At 36.3% G+C, this 16,177-nt stretch overlaps 2 protein-coding genes across 4 annotated transcripts; both read left to right on the top strand.

Annotated features, from left to right (window-relative positions):
• Positions 1-1,359: 1,359 nt before the first annotated feature.
• Positions 1,360-7,381, top strand: LOC311084732 (uncharacterized protein). Its single transcript, XM_084116957.1, has 6 exons — positions 1,360-1,445; positions 1,993-2,322; positions 3,258-3,545; positions 4,073-4,225; positions 4,341-4,405; positions 7,081-7,381. Exons 1-6 carry the CDS (start codon positions 1,397-1,399, stop codon positions 7,126-7,128), a joined length of 933 nt encoding a protein of 310 aa, XP_083973083.1. The 5' UTR covers positions 1,360-1,396; the 3' UTR covers positions 7,129-7,381.
• Positions 7,382-7,815: 434 nt separating this feature from the next.
• On the top strand, positions 7,816-14,591 carry LOC311084736 (SLAM family member 5-like). 3 transcript variants are annotated; one of them, XM_084116964.1, is made up of 7 exons: positions 7,816-8,084; positions 9,413-9,484; positions 10,228-10,521; positions 10,703-10,999; positions 11,104-11,220; positions 11,680-11,747; positions 12,297-14,591. In XM_084116964.1, the coding sequence occupies exons 3-7, from the start codon at positions 10,230-10,232 to the stop codon at positions 12,348-12,350; spliced, it is 828 nt and encodes a 275-aa protein (XP_083973090.1). In that variant the 5' UTR covers positions 7,816-8,084; positions 9,413-9,484; positions 10,228-10,229; the 3' UTR covers positions 12,351-14,591. The 3 variants fall into 3 exon arrangements, with proteins under 3 accessions (XP_083973090.1, XP_083973088.1, XP_083973089.1); XM_084116962.1 differs by having other exon boundaries at positions 10,204-10,521; XM_084116963.1 differs by having other exon boundaries at positions 7,853-8,084; positions 9,398-9,484; positions 10,204-10,521; positions 12,297-14,585.
• Positions 14,592-16,177: the final 1,586 nt, after the last annotated feature.

The raw sequence follows: 16,177 nt of genomic DNA, 5'->3' as shown, positions 1-16,177 counted from the left end.
CCAACGATGTCGTTTCTCATATCTTTATCGTTATCGTCCTTGGTGTGAACAGGCCTTAAGCGTATATGAATTAAGCAGTTTAGCCCAAATTTTTTTAAGAGACTCGATCACTTCATATAGGGTCTTTCAGACCCCTAGGTAGGAACTTAGTTAGTAGTGCTAGGAACTTAGTTCTAGGAACTAGTCACCAGGGTGGTTCCACGAGTAATGTTTCCAGGAAAATTTTTCTGGTTGTATTCGCACCGCCCGTAGGAACTCTGAAGTGACGGAAGCCTTGTTGTTGTGACTTTTATTTTGACATGTATATATATATAATGATTTTCTTTTATTAATCTTTATGCCTTAATGTAGCTGATTGACTAAGGGGTGAACTTTTGTACTTGTTGTGAGATGGGGGGCGAAGTTTCCGAGAGACAGACCGCAAGTGCTTGGATGTCTCATTTAAAGTGAAAAACAATGTTATCTTGTCTAAACATCTTGCAGATGGGACATGTTGTGCAGCAGTTTCTTTCTTGTGTATTGTGTTGAGATCAACAACTTTCTGACACATGTGGGGTATGAGGCAATGTGTATTGGGCCCCCACTCCAGGGTGTGAAACCATGAAAGCTGTGTTTGTGTCTTGAGGGTCTGCTTGGATGGGATATGCTAAAGAGGAACATAGCCCCTTATGATGAACAGATTATACTCTAATGCAATGCAAATATCTAAACATCCTCTAAAATACATTTACTTGAGATGAAAAATGAAGATATGAAAACTTTTTTTCTGAGAAATTGAACAAAATTAAGCGAGTTTATGCTTGAAACAAGAACAAATATCTATCAATGGTGTTTGAAAAATTGAAAGCAGTTTTATTTAGATGTAAAGTAAGCAAGAGAGGAAGAAACCCTTCACCTACCAGCACATCAAACAAAAGCCCACTCTCACCTACAAGATGTTTGTCCATGTTTACCCATGTTTCTGAAGAAAACCGACCTCTGCAGGTTTCAGTTTGACTCAACCTCAATGAGAATGACAAGATGAATAATAGATTTAATCTTTTTTGTTTTGCACACAATTGAATTGTAAAATCAGTAAGATCAAATTTATCAGGTAATTCAACGAGATTCACACAATATTCCACTCTTTTTTTGTAATTAATACATCCAGACAACTACCTTTCAAACATTATCAATGTTAAATGATTGTTTAATAAATGAATGATAAAGATTGTTGTCCACTATTAAGAACAGTTAAAGTGTGTGTGTGTGTGTGTGTTGTGTGTGAGAGAGAGAGAGAGAGAGAGAGAGAGAGAGAGAGAGAGAGTGTGTCAATGTTTTGTGGGAGGATACACACATGGTTGAGTGTTTTCAGCAGATAGTCTTGTTAGATCAGACACTGAACTGGTGAAAGAAAATGTTTCACATGCTTGTTTTGTTCTGTCTGTGCTGGAGGTGTCCAACTGGTAAGTTTTAAAAGCATTTTAAGGCTTAATATCTCACATTTGTTTCAGAACAAAGTGACAAACTACTGCTATGGTTTTAGACTATCACAGACCAAATCAAACTGAGATTTTATTTTGAGATGTACTTTGGATTCAGGCCTCTGGTTGTCAGGAAATTTTTCAATTGTAATGTTAATGCCTGGAAAAGTCATGGAAATGTATTAAAATGTTAAAAGTCATGGAGAATTATGCAAATGTCTATGATGGAGAAACTCGAACAGTGGAGGCTCAGAAATGAAATCCTTCATTGTGCCGCTTTCAAAACTCAGGCATTTCTTTGTAATTTTAAATACATACATTTTATACAAAATGGATAAATGGAAATTCATGCCCAGCTATCATTAAAATTATTATTTTTTAAATACTTCTGCAGTAATTTTGAATGACAACAAATGTAATAGAAATTTATTTGTCAAAAAAAATAAAAAAATTCATTTTTACTTTAAAACCATTTGCAAACCATTAGTAGCCTTAATCTGCATAAAACCTGTTTCTGTTTGTTCTCCAGACGTGTTTGGTGCTGATGAAGTGAAGTCAGTGTCAGTGATGGAGGGAGATTCTGTCCTTCTACACTCTGATCTTACTGAAATACATGAAGACTACGATATACTGTGGAAATTTGGAACTGAAAACTCTATTATAGCTAAAATAAGTAGAGAGAAACACATTTTCTCCACATATGATGGTCCTGATGGGAGATTCAGAGACAGACTGAAGCTGGATCATCAGTCTGGATCTCTGACCATCACAAACACCAGAAGCAGAGACACTGGACTTTATTCACTAGACATATTTGGAGCTGAACATTCATCAAAAACATTCAGTGTTTCTGTTTATGGTCAGTAGACATATTATTTGTCCAAATGTTCACATATTCTTGTTTTATTAAAGCCTATTCTGAGTTCAGCAAAACTTAAAGGGTAAGTTGAAAAATCTAAATTCTCTCATCATACTCACCCTCATGTCGTTCCAAACCTGTAAGACTTTCGTTCATCTTTGAAACACGAGAATGAACCTCATTGGTTCTCGCTGAAGCTCAAATGTGCTGCGTAACACGAGAATGAACCTCATTGGTTCTTGCAGAAGCTCAAAGAGGCACTAGAGGCTGTAGTCTTTATCTTTCTTGTTAGAGCGCCTGACTCCTACACCAGAGACTGCAGCTCGAATCCCACTCAGAGCAGGTTGAGTAAAACCGGTTACAAGAGTAAATGATGACAGAATTTACATTTTTGGGTGAACTTACCCTTAAAAGCTCAATTCGCTGCATTTATGGCATAAGTTTGATTACCACAAAAAATAATGATTTGTCCCCCATTTTCTTTACAAAAAAGAAAAAATAAGGCACATACTAAGACTTACTGGTGTCAGTTTTTGGACATTTTAAAAGCAGAAATGTAATGCTTATTTTTTTATATAAAATAACATTACACAACACTTACATTAATTCATTTGTTGGATCCTGTGTATTATTTGAGCTGTAAAGCTGTTTAAATCATTCATTTTAGTGTTTAAGGTGTTGTGATGTCAAAGCAAAAAAAAAAAAAAAAATATATATATATATATATAACTTTACACACAAAAGGATAGTGTGTGATTTCGTTTTAACATTAAACTCATGTTAACACTCATATTGTTCACATCTTGTCACTGCACAGTATTTTGATGATTGCGGATCTGCCCCGTTCACTGTCATTGTGAGTCTCATTGAAACCCAAATTTTTGCTTTTGGCTGAAAATAAATTGTGGTTTTGTTTATTCTCTCATATTTCCCAGCTCAACTGCGCACTCCTAACATCACCAGAGACTGTGCTTCATCATCATCATCATCATCATGTTCATTGGTGTGTTCATCAGTGTTGAATGTGTGTGATGCGACTCTCTCCTGGTACAAAGGAATCAGTGTATTGTCCAGCATCAGTGCGTGTGATCTCAGCATCAGTCTCTCTCTACCTCTGGAGGTGGAATATCAGGATAAAAACACCTACAGCTGTGTGCTGAACAATCCCATCAGCAGCCAGACCACACATCTGGACATCAACACACTCTGTCACACATGTGCAGGTACCACAGCACTGATGATATAATATATGTGTGTGTTTACTGACCTGGGCTTTGTTTCCCAAAAGCATTGTTAGCCCAAGTTGATTGTGGAGACCATTGCCACCAGTGTCCTCTGTGATCAACTTCTTTCACAATGCGTTTGGGAACGTAGCCCTGGACTATTTTGTTGTAGACTGACACATTCTTCACTGTCAGAAATAGGGGTACAGTAGGAGTCCATTTCTGTCCCCCAAGGTACAATAGGGCTTATTATTGGACCTCAAGGTACATATATGTACCTTTTTGAGGGTCAAAAAGCATTAAAAGGTACATATATGTACCGTTTCTTTTAAAGGTTAAGGTACAATATTGTACCTTTTTGAGGGTCAAAAAGCATTAAAAGGTACATATATGTACAGTTTCTTTTAAAGGTTAAGGTACAATATTGTACCCTTGAGGGTACAGCCCCAGTGACAAGCCACTGTATCCCTAAAGGTACAATTATGTACTTTATTTTCTGAGAGACGCTAATGACCGTCTCTCTTCAGCCGTTACAGCACTGCTCCCACAGACTCTTTCACAGTCTCCTTCAGTTCCTCCAGTCTCAGTGTCTCTGATAGTGTTGATCTCTGTTGCTGGATCTCTGATAATTGTTGCTGTAGTCGGGATCTTCTGCATCTGCAGGAAATGTAGAAAAATAGGTCAGGAATTCTATTATTAACTATGAATATTAATGCATTTGAATCAGATATATACAAAATTCTCTACAAGAATGCCAGCTCTGTTGTTTTTAACATATCTGTATTATTGTTAAAGCACTTCAGACCCAGGAGGAAGACAGAGCAGATTCAGCATTGTGTAAACCAACAACACGACAAAAGGTAAGATCCTTCATGACTGTGTTGCAGTGAGTTAGTCAGATTGAAGTTTGCTGCATCAGACGGTCAGTGAACAGACCTGTGAATAACAGTCCATCCATTATAATTATTATTGCCTTGGGTGCAGATAAATAAAAAAAAGAGTGTTTTTATGCATGTTTTTATTTACATTAAGTGTACTGTTTGCAACTAAAAAAGTTAATTCGCATAAATCGAAATGTATTAGCAGAGAAAACTCAGTCCTTATTCTATTTCTGTCATTCTCCACACGCCATGTGCTACATCTGACGTGAAGGACAAATGAATTTGCAACGGTTGTTTAGTCGTGTTCAGTGTAGACACGGTGTCTGTACCCAACTGTCAGTACCCAACATTCTGCCACCAACTTTTGTGTTAGCGGAAGATTTTTTTTTTTTTTTAACCTTGGTCATTTTTGTATGACATACAAACACAATGGTCATACATGATTTCATCCATCTCGGGTTAAAACAATATACTTCCATGTTTGTGGTGGTCGAGGAGACTTAAGCGCAACATGCCTTCAGACATGATGGGGAATGCTTGTCCTTCTCTAATTGCGCTCTTTTATTTACCACAGAAAATTGTGTTCCCAACATGAAATATACATGGGCGCCTGAGCAAGTTCTCTAACTCTTGAGGGGCCCTTCATCCCCCAGAACTATTACTTACATTTACTCAATTGTTCTTAAAGCTGGGGTAGGTAAGAATGGTCTAAAAAACTTATTTTTCAAATTTGTTTAAACTTTATGTATATATCAATACATAATTAAAATGTAAGTATTCTGAAAAAGAAAGTATAAAAATCGAGTGTATGTAGACCTCTAACGACTGTTTTAAAGACAGCTCATTATTTCCATTCAGTCCACCCTCTCCCTTCTGGGGTCCTTCCAAAGCCACGCCCCCAAAACACATGAACGCGCGACTCCGACCACTGAGCTGGAAGACGCATTATTTACCTGAGACGAGCGGAGAGGAAGGAGCGCAGTGCATGTAGCATCATGTCAGAATCACATGCAATAAAAAAATCTAACTTTATCATTATGAATATAAACAAATAAGATGTATTTTAGTAGCCTACTCACTATCAAGCTATCATATCGATATTGGTAAAGTTTAAAATATATATTTTTTGATTCGCTAACGAGCTAGTTATATAAGGCAAAGCTAAAAACAGGTTGCATTGATACACGTTTTTCCATTTCCATTAGTTGCACTGTGATGGAAGATGAATTTCGTGTAAGATTCATAACATATAACGTTAGGCCTACTAGCTGTTAAACATGTATTTTGTTATGTAAAGTTCCCCCCACAGCGGAGCCTGCCGTGAACGCGCAGGCTAGTAAACATGCAGAGTCACCGATGACGACGGATAAACAGTTATGGCACATTCACTGGTAGGGACGAAATGCTTTACATTGACTGGCCTGCCCATACTTTGACTACAAACTTGGTCCTCAAATCATTACGTATTATGCAATACATGTAATGTAACTTTATAACGTTGCACTCTTTCTATGAGTTATAAATAGCTAGTAAGATAAAAGCTAACGTTGCAGGCTATGTAAATAATTATTCTAGCGATATGTAATGCTAAATAAGGTTTGCTAGTACATTATTTTAGCAACATGACAAGCCAGTGAATTAGCAGGTTTCAATTGTTGCTTTGCACAGTGCGTGACATTTTATCTGTATGTTATGCGGCTAGAGTTTTAACACTGAGTCAATGGGCTCCGACGGGCTTGTTTATCGTCATCGGTCTTTTTCCGTTTACCTGTCTTTGTTGCATGAGCAGGTTCCACTCGAGAAATTGGTAGTTTTGGTTGTTTGTCCGCCATTAGCACAGCTGCTCGGCACACCGGCAATCTTGATTTTGAATGACGGTACGCGCTGTGCAAGAGAGGGGCGATCAGCGCGTACGCGAAGTTGATTGACACTGCTAAGACACTCCTCCTGGCTCTGAAGGCATCTGATTGGTTCTTTACACTCGGACCGAGTGGCAGTGATTGGTCAGAGTTTTTACTGTCCTGCAGCTGCTACAGAGGTCTGATTGTTTTCATTCCTTTTTCTGAACACATAATGTATTGACTACTCTCAGGATGGAAGGACCATTTCACCCAGTATAAAAAAAAGTGTTTCTGAACAGGATTACCTACCCTAGCTTTAATCACAAAGTGCAAGTTATTAGTCTTTTATTTTGCAGGAATAAATGCCATGTACAAAACATCCGAACCTATAGGTCTGCCATATAAAATATACACACATATATCACTGCATGAACTACATATTGGCACACAGTCCATTTGTTCTGTTTTTTCAAACTCATTGACACCATTTGTTAATTTTTGAAGATAACTTTTGCCTGTTTGGTTTAGATTTAACAGTTTTGGACTGGGGCCCTTGCATTAATGCTGCCCTGAATGTAGGCCTACCTAAATTACTTGCATGTATGATGTCATTTCCTCTAGCTTCTGTTCTTGTGCTTCAGTGTTGAGGCTACAGCTCTACGCTGTGAAATAATCAAGAGGCATTCAGTTAAATACATTGTATAAAAATTAATTTAACTTTTCCACTCTGAGGGAATTTAAAGCAAAATTCTATCATTAGCTTTTAAACTGTCGCATCATCAGGTTCCTGATTGAGTTTGTGTTTCCTTCCAGAAATCAAAGATGGATCCTGTGTATGAAAATGTCCCCAAAAAACGATGATCAACTACTGTATCTACTGGATCTGATGTTAGAGTTAGTACTGCACACTGACTCACACCTCTTGACCACATTTATTCTCGGACAGGATATATCTGTTTTGACTTCACTCTTTGTATCATATATTTTGGTATTGTGGTGTATGAAATTCTATTTTAATTTAGTGGTTCCCTGATATAACAACATCCAGAAACTCAACTAAATTGTTCTACTTTTAATTTATCATATGGAAATGAATAAACGTCCATTATTAAATATTAATCGCACCTGTCTCTGTGTTTCTTTGTCTGTAATTTACTGTTCCTCAATTATTATTTTTAGGGAAATTTGACTGGAATAACTGCCTTACATAGTGACTGCAGTATCACACAATATGATCTGCTGGATATTTTGTCAAATGTAACACAATCACATCATCGCTCTCTAGTGTCCAAAGCAGAGAATCACTCAGTTCTCTAAGAATAGCACTACTTTTACTTTTCTTTGGTCGTGATAAATGTGGTGGTTTTTTGAGGACCACCAGCAGCATGAATGCACATGAAAACTAACTCATTTATGCCTTTTTATTCAGTGTGATAATTGTGTGTAACTTGCAGTGCACGTGAAGATGACAGATTATCTCAATTGTACTAAACGAATCGATTGTAATCAGTGACTCTGTTTAAACTGGATGCTGCGCCTGCGCGATGTGATAAGACAAATCCGATAGGCTATGTTTAAAGTATTTGCTGATGTCCTGTTCTGACAGCCCTGTTGCAGCAGACCTCCGGAGACAGATTACAACATGAAACAAACTGAGAGGAAAATCGTGAATCGAGTCTGTTCTCTGTCAGATCCTCTTTATGAGCAGCGTCTGCAATCATAGACAGTATAAACGCCTGCAATGCAGCTAGTAGTCTGTATGCAGTATCTTCCCGTATCAAAATAAGAGTCTCTGCTCAGATTGTCCATGTAAAAAGGTAAGAGTCTTTTCTCAATGTCCATATTCAGAGTGCAAAGGGGAATATATTTATTAATTGTTCACACTTTTCACAGTCGAACTACTGACAGAGTTTTCATGTTTAACAAATTATTGCAGGTGCAAGTAAAATGCCCCAACTCTGACAACGCAATTTGCTTTTATACATTTACAGCAAAATCAGATTACAAGCTGTTTAAGCTTAAAATAAAGTTAAATAAGACAAGCCAAAATAACAGTAGATAAATATGAATATTAATTCATGAACCATGCTGAAAATCAGCCTATTTGAAAAATTGTTAGCTGATGTTAGCTGACTAGCTAGCTGATGCTAACTTGAGGTAATTTTTAAACATAAAATCCAAATTTTTTTATCGAAACACCTAGTTAGATTACATTTGATGGAAAACCAAAGGATGTGTTGTTCAGAACATGGTAACATTAATTATGATAGTGGGAAGCGATTTTTACACCACAGACTAGAATTTAGAATTCATCTTCCAGAATCTTGACAGTAATTTTTTGGAGTTTATTTTTAGTTAATTTTTAGATGGACTAAAAATGAACTCCCAAAATGTACTGTCAGATTCTGGAAGATGAATTCTTCAAACAGTGGTAGAAGAGGATGTGGTGCTGGTCCTTCAAGAGTCACTCTCAATCTGTCTGTCTATAAAGCCTATAAAAAATCAGCCTTCATGTATTTTATACACTTCAGCTTGTGACTCTTATTAAGAGGGGGTACATTTTTAGGATTATTTGCCTAAATTAAGTCTCTCCACCTGTATTTGTCTGACCCTGCTGACCCAATGAGTATTTCACTGTCCAATGTTCATGCCTTAACTGCAATTTCTAGTATTGCATCCTTCTCATGGGCATTTAATAATTTTTCAGTCTGAGTTAAATCTCTTTTTTGGCTTATTTTATCAGTAAAAGAAAACATGCCTAATAATTCACCTGAATTAAAGGCGTTTTTCATTTCCAGCCTTCATAAAAAAAAAATATCACTTTGAAATGATTAAATACAAAATGAATAGTAGTTATTAAGATTAATATGTTTTGGAATTGGCAAAATGTGCCTGGGAATAAAATATGATCAGAAAATCAATGTGCCTAATAATTCCGCACTGTATGTGTTAAATATGATCAATGTTTTGCTATTGCTTTTCTCTGTCTGTGTCAGACACAGTTTCTCATCATGGTTTAGGCCTATTGTTTCTGTCGAGTAGAATAGAGACTTTATAGCAGCAGGACAGGAAGAAGCTCTTCACCTATATTCACACATGCTCTAAATAGCCATTCTCTCTCACAAACAAGTTTGTCCACCAACAGATCAAACCGCATCTCTGAAGAACACCAACCGCATCTTTCGGTTTGACTCAGAAGACGTACATCAGTAAACCGGTATGTGAGATCAGACACGGTTTTATCTTTTTCCATACACTGAAAATGAGAGCTGAATAAATATACACAGCCATTTTAAAATTAGAGTAACACTCCATTTCACTGTACCATATTCATCATATATTTTCATACAACATTCACACAATATTCTTCTACTTTTAAATATTTAACATCGTCAATGTTAAGTTTCAAAGATAATCAAAATGATAAAAAAATTTATGTTTTCCACTATTAAAAACATAGTTTTATTATAGTCTTATTATAAGACTGTATGTAACCATATATAACATGCGTCAGAGCGGTTGTGCATGTGCTCTATAGGAGGATCACTCTCTGTCAGGGGAGGATTCACACACATGATTAACAGTTCTGTTACGCTTGCTTTAATCAGTTTGAGTTTTCACTGAACTGAAAATGTTTCTCACGCTTGTTTTGTTCTGTTTGTGCTGCTGTCTCATTGGTAAGTTATTCATATATTTGTGTGGTGTCATTTATTTGCATTTCAGTTACAATTAATTTATCATGTAACTTTACATTTATTTTGCTACAGAAGATAATTTTAGAACACATTGAAGATAAATATATTGATTCACACATGTCTGACTGTTGAGCAATTTAGCATCTCTGCTGCTGTTCTTCAATTCATATTTAAAGGTTAAAACTGATTTCAGGCTTTTTAAGAGCCTTAATCAGTGACAAAACCTCTTCATGTTCTCCAGGTGTGTTTGGTGATTCATTGTCAGTGATGGAGGGAGATTCTGTTACTCTAAACACTAATCTTACTGAAATAAATGAAGACGAAGACATGCTGTGGAAATATAGAGCTGAAGAGTCTTTCATAGCTGAAATCAACAGAGCTGCTGAAATCTTCTCCACATCTGATGGTCCTGATGGGAGATTCAGAGACAGACTGAAGCTGGACGATCAAACTGGATCTCTGACCATCACAAACATCACAACTGAACATGCTGGAGATTATCAACTGGAGATAAGTGGAGCGAAAAAATCATCAAAAACATTCAGTGTTTCTGTCTATGGTGAGTCGAGACATTATCCTGCCCTTTGTATTTCGTTAGCTATTTACATATTGAAATGTTTGATAATTTCATAGTTTGAGAAGACAGACACAATCACTGCTATAGTTATCACACTAAACACATTGAACTGAAAATAAGATTGTTGTTTAGATTCATCCATATTTCTCTTTATTCTCTCCAGCTCATCTGCCCACTCCTAACATTACCAGAGACTGTTCTTCATCATCATCCTCATCATCATCCTCAAATTGTTCATTGGTGTGTTCATCAGTGTTGAAAGTGTGTGATGCGACTCTCTCCTGGTACGCAGGAATCAGTGTATTGTCCAGCATCAGTGTGTGTGATCTCAGCATCAGTCTCTCTCTACCTCTGGAGGTGGAATATCAGGATAAAAACACCTACAGCTGTGTGCTGAACAATCCCATCAGCAACCAGACCACACATCTGGACATCAACACACTCTGTCACACATGTGCAGGTACCACAGCACTGATGATATATGTGTGTATTTACTGACCTGATGTTATATATACTGTAGTGCTGATATTCACTCGCAGTAATGGCTCATTTTGTCCATTACAGATGAGGCTCAACCATTGTTTTATATAGTGTTGATCTCTGCTGCTGGATCTCTGTTTATTGTTGCTGCCGTTGGGATCTTCTGGATCTGCACGAAATGTAGAAAAATTGACAGAGGAGGCAAGTGTTACAAAGAAGTATTATAACAAATAATGATTTTAAATTTTTTTATCGATTGATATTACTATAATTTAATCAATTATTGTTACACAATTATTCTCATAATTACATGTGTAAAGAAACTGTTAATGCTCAAATTAAAATCTCTATGAATGATGGCTTGATAAATTTTACCATGCAAAAAATGCAAAATGACTTTACTCTTGTTAAACATCCTGCCTGGGTTTGATTTATAAATTAAAGAATGTTTCTCTAAATTTAATGGTAAACACAAACTCTGTTCTGAATGTTTTGTGTGTAAAAAAGTTATAGGCCTAATGTTAAATGGTTGATGCCTTAATTAATTAAATGCCTGACAATTAATTAAATGTGTGCATTAATGTTTTAACTTTGACAGCCCTAATAATATGTTGTAAAGAAACAGATCAAGTTGAGTTTTATCTTTTATTGTTGAAACAGTTGAGACTCGCGAAGACGAGATCACTTACGCTGATCCAGTGTTCTTCAAAAGAAACGCACTTAAAACGGTAAGACAATTAATAATGTTACACATAAAAATACACGTCACAGATTACATTTGAGCAAGCAATTAGTCATTTGAACTTGACTACATTTTAGCAACTGAGAAACACTCCAGGATCTCCAATTTTTAAATTAATTTGTTAAATAAATGTAATTACATTGAGGAAAAGAAACATTTTACCAGTTTGTACATCAAGACTTCAACAAGTCCTTTTGAACAAATAAAGTTTTGTTTCATTAAAATAAAAGTTATTGTGTCAGGTAACTACTAGCTAGAAATAGTATGCTAAATATTTAATTTATTTGTATTATGTATTATTATTATTATGGTATAATATAGCCACCCACAATTTTTAACTAAATATAAACAAATTGAAAGGCGTTTCCTCAAGCTGGGTTATGTTAGCTTTTCCGTAGGAGGTTTTTTTTTTTTCATATAATAGTGCAGATCACATTACATCTCAATCAATCTTCAGAAATAACCTGCCCCCTTTTTTATTATTATCATAAATTTTGTTATGCATTGTGTTTGTTTTGTTTGTTTTTTATTACAGAAAGTAAAAAGTGAGGATCACATGGATTATTCCCCTCTCAACATGAGCCGATGATCAAATTAAATTCTTTTTATAATTTACAAGTACTAGACAGCTGTTTGATCACTTTCAATTTTAATTTGTTTTTAAAACTATATTTTTCCTTTCATCACCTTGTCTCTTTATGGGCTCTGTAATAAAGTGCAAAACATAAATGTAAAATAGTGGAGACCCTGCTTTATTCATTTATTTACATCTAAACCGATATTGTTTGATCTGTTGGACAAATAGCTTGTGCGTGAGAATGTGTCTGCTGCTGGAGGTTTGTGTTTGATGTCAGTTTCTGAGTGTGTCAGTTGTGTGTTTGAGTAAAGAGTGTGGTTGAAGGGCTTTTTCCATTCCTGCTCACATGAAACCGTTTGATTCTGCTCTACAGAATTTCTTTTTACTACAAAATTCTGGACTTGTGTTCAAAAAAGGTCTTAAATCAAACATTGATATTACTATGAAATATGAAAATATCTTATACTTTGTGTGCATAATGCAACATGACCATATACATGCATGCAGTGATCGTGCAGATAAGCTCTGCTACAGTAGTTTCAGTAGTTATTTCCAGCTATAGGAAGCAAGGCAGAAGTTATTTCTAAGAAGAACTATTCTTGATTCTCACATCTTTTTTTAAAATAAAGGTCATGCCCATGTTTGATGGATGTTGTAATTTCTTTTGTTTTCATTAGTTGTGTGAAGAAAATAACTAAAAGTAGAAAATGATGGCAAAACAGTGCACAGCAGTGCTGCTGTCCAAAGGAAAAACACAAATCATCAAAATGTAGGTATTAAATATTCTTTAAAATTCTTATCTCTTCAGATGGCTTTGCTCATTCAAAAAAAAAGTGTGAAAATTCAAATCAATTAGATTTTTTTTTTTCTGATTTCCATTATTGCCATTGTAGTGTTCTGTTTTGAATGGGAACTTGCACTGCGTCCTAGGAATACCTTTGGGCAATGCCTCCAGCGTGACTGATGTCTGAAGCACATGCCTAAATGCGACAATAACATTGACCAGCGATAGCCAATGACGTCACCGTTGCGACCAGAGTATATAAAGAGTGCCTGTAGTACACATCAACAATTTATTTTGTCTTCATGATCCGTTTGTTTTTGTACAGTGAAGATGATCACTCATCAAAGCATTTTAGGAAGTTTGTGCCTCAGTCTCAGAGACGACACTTGAGGACACATGACTTGTGCATTATGTGGTAGGGTAAGGAGTACGCATTCAGTTCTCCAGGGAACTCGAGGTAGCCTTTACTCTCACCTGAGGGATAGTAGTTTGTGTTAACCCAGGCACGCTTGGCTCTCAAGTGATAGAGTCTGGTGTTTGAATACTTGGTTTGTTGCTGGAGTCTCAGTTGAACATTTTTGATGGCGAGGCTAGCACTTTTCATTACCCCCCTTATACTTTCTGGTGATCTGCCATACGAGCAAGGCTTAGAGCTCTTCTGATCTCTGGTCTCCTACAGGCAGCGGTCTGTTCACCTTGGGCGAACCCCTCCTGTTGGACGTCACCTCTGAGAGTGTTGGAGCCTAGAGAACAAATCATATTACAGGTTTTACAATGGTTGTAGTTAGCTTTAACTGGTAGCTCCCATTGTATGATGAGCATGGGGAATGCCATGGACACTGTAAGGCTTGAAACTTACGCTGCTATTTTGAACCAATAATCGGAAAAAAAAGGCATGTGAAGGATGACGTGTATAATTCAAATATTTATCTGACTCCAATATAATTAGTCTGAATTAAAGTTGTTGTTATTCTTTAACCTCTTATTCATTAAGGTAAAGGTCTTTCTTAGAACTGATAGCAAAACGTAGGATTTAATGTAATGGAAAATTATGATTTTCATTGATTTACAGTGTTGATTTTCATTATTTTCATTATTAAGACATTGAAATGATCTTTGCTGGACTGTACGTAGTCTGCCAACATATGACTAATGTGTGTGTGTGTTTAAACACTGGGAAACAGGTGAGACATCAGGAGGAGGCAGATTGAAAAGGGGCTCTGACCCCTAGGGTCAGAGGCCGTCCAATTTAGAACTTGTGAGTTTGTAAGAATAAACTCAGCAGGATTAGATGACTAGCAGAGAAACCTTCCCTTGTTTAGATAAGAGCCTGTAAGCAGGAGACCTTGAAAGCAGTATAAAGACTCCTCTGCCCTCCCTCTCGTCATCGCACTTGTTTCACAGACTGTACTCTTGACTTCTGTGTGGCAACTGGGCCTTCTTGCAAGAATAAAATACTTTTAATGATCATTTGAATTTCAGAGTGTCTCTTACGCAGTGATGATTGTTTAATGAGAATTTTTGCCACAACATTTAACCTGAACGTTTAGATAACAAAAGTTATAATCACTTTAGTTTTCAACATAATCAGTGATAAAAGGAAAAATTCTCAAAGCCAAGCAAAGCAAAGTTATTTATTAAGTTACATGTTTAAATATACAGACAGAAGAATGGAACAACATACTGGATAGAAACTTAGTTGTAACAAATAATGCACTGCTGTGCAGAAGAGGCCGTGAAAGCCTTTCTCATAGTGTGAGGTTACGCACCAGTGTGCAGGAGTGGCGGGGTTAAAGCCTTTCTCCCAGGTCAACAGTTACCTTTCCTTCTTATACCCTGAGCAAAGCATTGTTAAACATGAGTGGAATAACAATACCAAAACCAACTGACAGGAAACCAATAGATGAGGCAAATGTGTGGTGATCAAGAGGGGAAGAAGAACATTAACATATTCTCCTCAATGTATGTTTAACCAATCGTACCTAGATTGTACATTAGGATACTTTAATATCTCTATTAAGTTCACCACCATTCATTTCCGTTTATAGACTGTCAGATGAGACCAAACATGGCATAGTTACATATTAGAACACACTAAATAAACAGTATGTAGTTGGAAGCATATGTCCTATGAAGCAAATGGTACAGACGTGTCATTGAGGTGCAAACGACTCTGTCTCCCCCGACAGATCCATCCTGTGCCTGGAGTGTCCCATCAGTCCTCTATCAGCATATTGATGAAACCCCTGCACTAGATTGGCATTAGCATACTGTGATGATGAAGGCCATTGTGCCACGTTTAATTAAAAGGATTCTGAAGTACTAGGGCAGTAAAGAGTTCTGCCCATATTTGCTCAGCCCTACAACACACAGGTTATACAACACACACAAAGGCTGTAGGTTTATTTTTTATGTTTAGCCATTTTACCTACATTTTGTTGCTAGATGCATGCATTTTATTATAGAAATACTTTATATAGAAAATGTCCCATTTTCATTCAAAAACATTTGAATGTACATCTACAATGTGTGAGAAGAAAATAAAATAAAATAAATAAATGCAAGTAAAAAAAAAAGAACTTAAAAAAAAAACATTGCTTTATAACATGTTATAAAAGTGAAAAAAGTGACATGATGTATAGCCAAGTATGGTATCCCATACTCGGAATTTGTGCTCGGCATTTCATCCATCCAAATGCACATGCACAGAATTGAGTACTGAACACGCACTATATTATAGTATATTAACTTAATTAGTGGAATCGAGTATATAAGTGCTATAGGTTTTCATTTGGATCAGCGCTCTCTGTGGATGGATCGATAGGCTCTAGACCAGGATGTAACATCTCATTGATTTATTTTCTTACATGTTTCTTATATCATAGCTTTAAGATTTTGATATAGACTTTACCCTAGACTTGTTTGTGGTTATTTTTGTATATTTTAAAGAAAATATGACAACTTGTATTTATTAAACACTGGTATATGATCCCTCTTTTATGTTGCTGCTTGAAACGAGCTGGCCGTAACACCCGGTACTAGCAAGAAATACCTA

The sequence above is a fragment of the Abramis brama genome (genome assembly GCF_963993115.1).
Source record: "Abramis brama genome assembly, chromosome: 6".
NCBI lineage: Eukaryota > Metazoa > Chordata > Actinopteri > Cypriniformes > Leuciscidae > Abramis > Abramis brama.
This window is presented reverse-complemented; position numbering and strand designations above follow the sequence as displayed.